The sequence below is a fragment of the Oryzias melastigma genome, linkage group LG3 (assembly GCF_002922805.2).
Source record: "Oryzias melastigma strain HK-1 linkage group LG3, ASM292280v2, whole genome shotgun sequence".
Classification (NCBI taxonomy): domain Eukaryota; kingdom Metazoa; phylum Chordata; class Actinopteri; order Beloniformes; family Adrianichthyidae; genus Oryzias; species Oryzias melastigma.
The window spans coordinates 25,373,912-25,375,163 of NC_050514.1; the positions used below are offsets into that span (position 1 = coordinate 25,373,912).

Consider the following 1,252-nt stretch of genomic DNA (forward strand, 5'->3'; position numbering starts at 1 on the left):
GAGGAAGATGGATGGGGTCTGGTTTGGCTACATAAGAAAACAACCTCTGTTTTAAGATCCTTATACAAAAAAATAACTTCTGTATTTGTGATGGTTTTGTTCAAATTTTGGTTATGAAAGTAGGTCGGGTTTTCCCCGTTGATAAAATTATTTTATCTGCTATCAACTATTTCTAAGAACTAATTCTACAATTTAGCTGTAGAAATTAAAACTTCTACCATTGATGAAGCAATACAAATCTACACTGTTTTGCATAAATGCAAATTAAGCATCTAACATAAAAGCAATTTAGTGTAAAGAGTCCTGCACCGACTGTTCAATTTAATCTCAGCAGCTTCTCAATGAAACCGTAAATGTAATGTATGTATTTCCTCAAAGTTGTTGCTAGAAGTGATTTTCATCTTTGACAATTTTTAACACGAAACCAACAGATTCCATTGTGCATCTTCGGGCATCCCCAGCCTTTGAAAGACTCACGCAGCGAGTGACACAGGTGGCACCAGCACAGCAGAGGCAGAAGCAGCAGCAGTATGACTGAGATGGTTGCCCCTCCTGCCCTCAGCATCATTCTAGAGTTGGCATAGGATACTGGAAGCTGGTCCTGTGGGCATTTCAGAGCTGGAATAGATTAAAAACACAGAATAATTACAAAATATATTCCATGTATGTGGGAGGAACACCTAATTACACGTCACACATATCAGTTAAATAGATAAAACAACGCCCTGCATATACTGCAAATGCCCTCTACCTTCACCTTGCTAACAAAAGCCTCCCAGAGGTGTTAATCAGATTCCACACGTGAGCATACTGATGCCGTCTTCCTACCTGTTCCGACTGTTTCCCATCAACACAGAATCCAGTGTGGCAGTGGTTGTTTAGGAGGGGGCATCCCTGACAACAGCGGCAGAGCTGCTCTAGTCCTCCTCCATTCCTGGCAGATTCTGTTCCTCTCCTCCTGCAGACACTGCTGCACTCCCTGCTTCTTCCATTCGTGCGCAGGCAACCGGTCCTCATCTCCCTATCCTCCTCTTCCTCCTCCTCCCCCTATCGCAGAGAGCCTGACACAGCCCCTCCATTACAACAGCACACCTCTCCTCCTTCTTTGAGCAATCAGCTCTCCAATCACAGGCAGGAACGGGTATTACAGGTTATCCGACATGATGCTGCATTTATTTTTTGTAACAACACACCCACCTGTATGTCATATGCATAAATAAGTATTATATTATATTATATTATATTATATTAT

General features: G+C 42.2%; 1 protein-coding gene across 1 annotated transcript in view; it reads right to left on the reverse strand.

Moving 5' to 3' along the window:
• The window catches only part of chrna5 (cholinergic receptor, nicotinic, alpha 5), an 8,427-nt gene extending 7,309 nt beyond the window's left edge, over positions 1–1,118 (reverse strand). Inside the window, exons 1-2 of the mRNA XM_024296385.2 lie at positions 829–1,118; positions 478–618 (exon numbers count right to left, since the gene is read on the reverse strand). Coding sequence (XP_024152153.1) covers positions 478–568 — 91 coding nt within the window. The 5' untranslated portion in view covers positions 569–618; positions 829–1,118. The remainder of the gene's footprint in view (positions 1–477; positions 619–828) is intronic.
• Between the last annotated feature and the right edge of the window lie 134 nt (positions 1,119–1,252).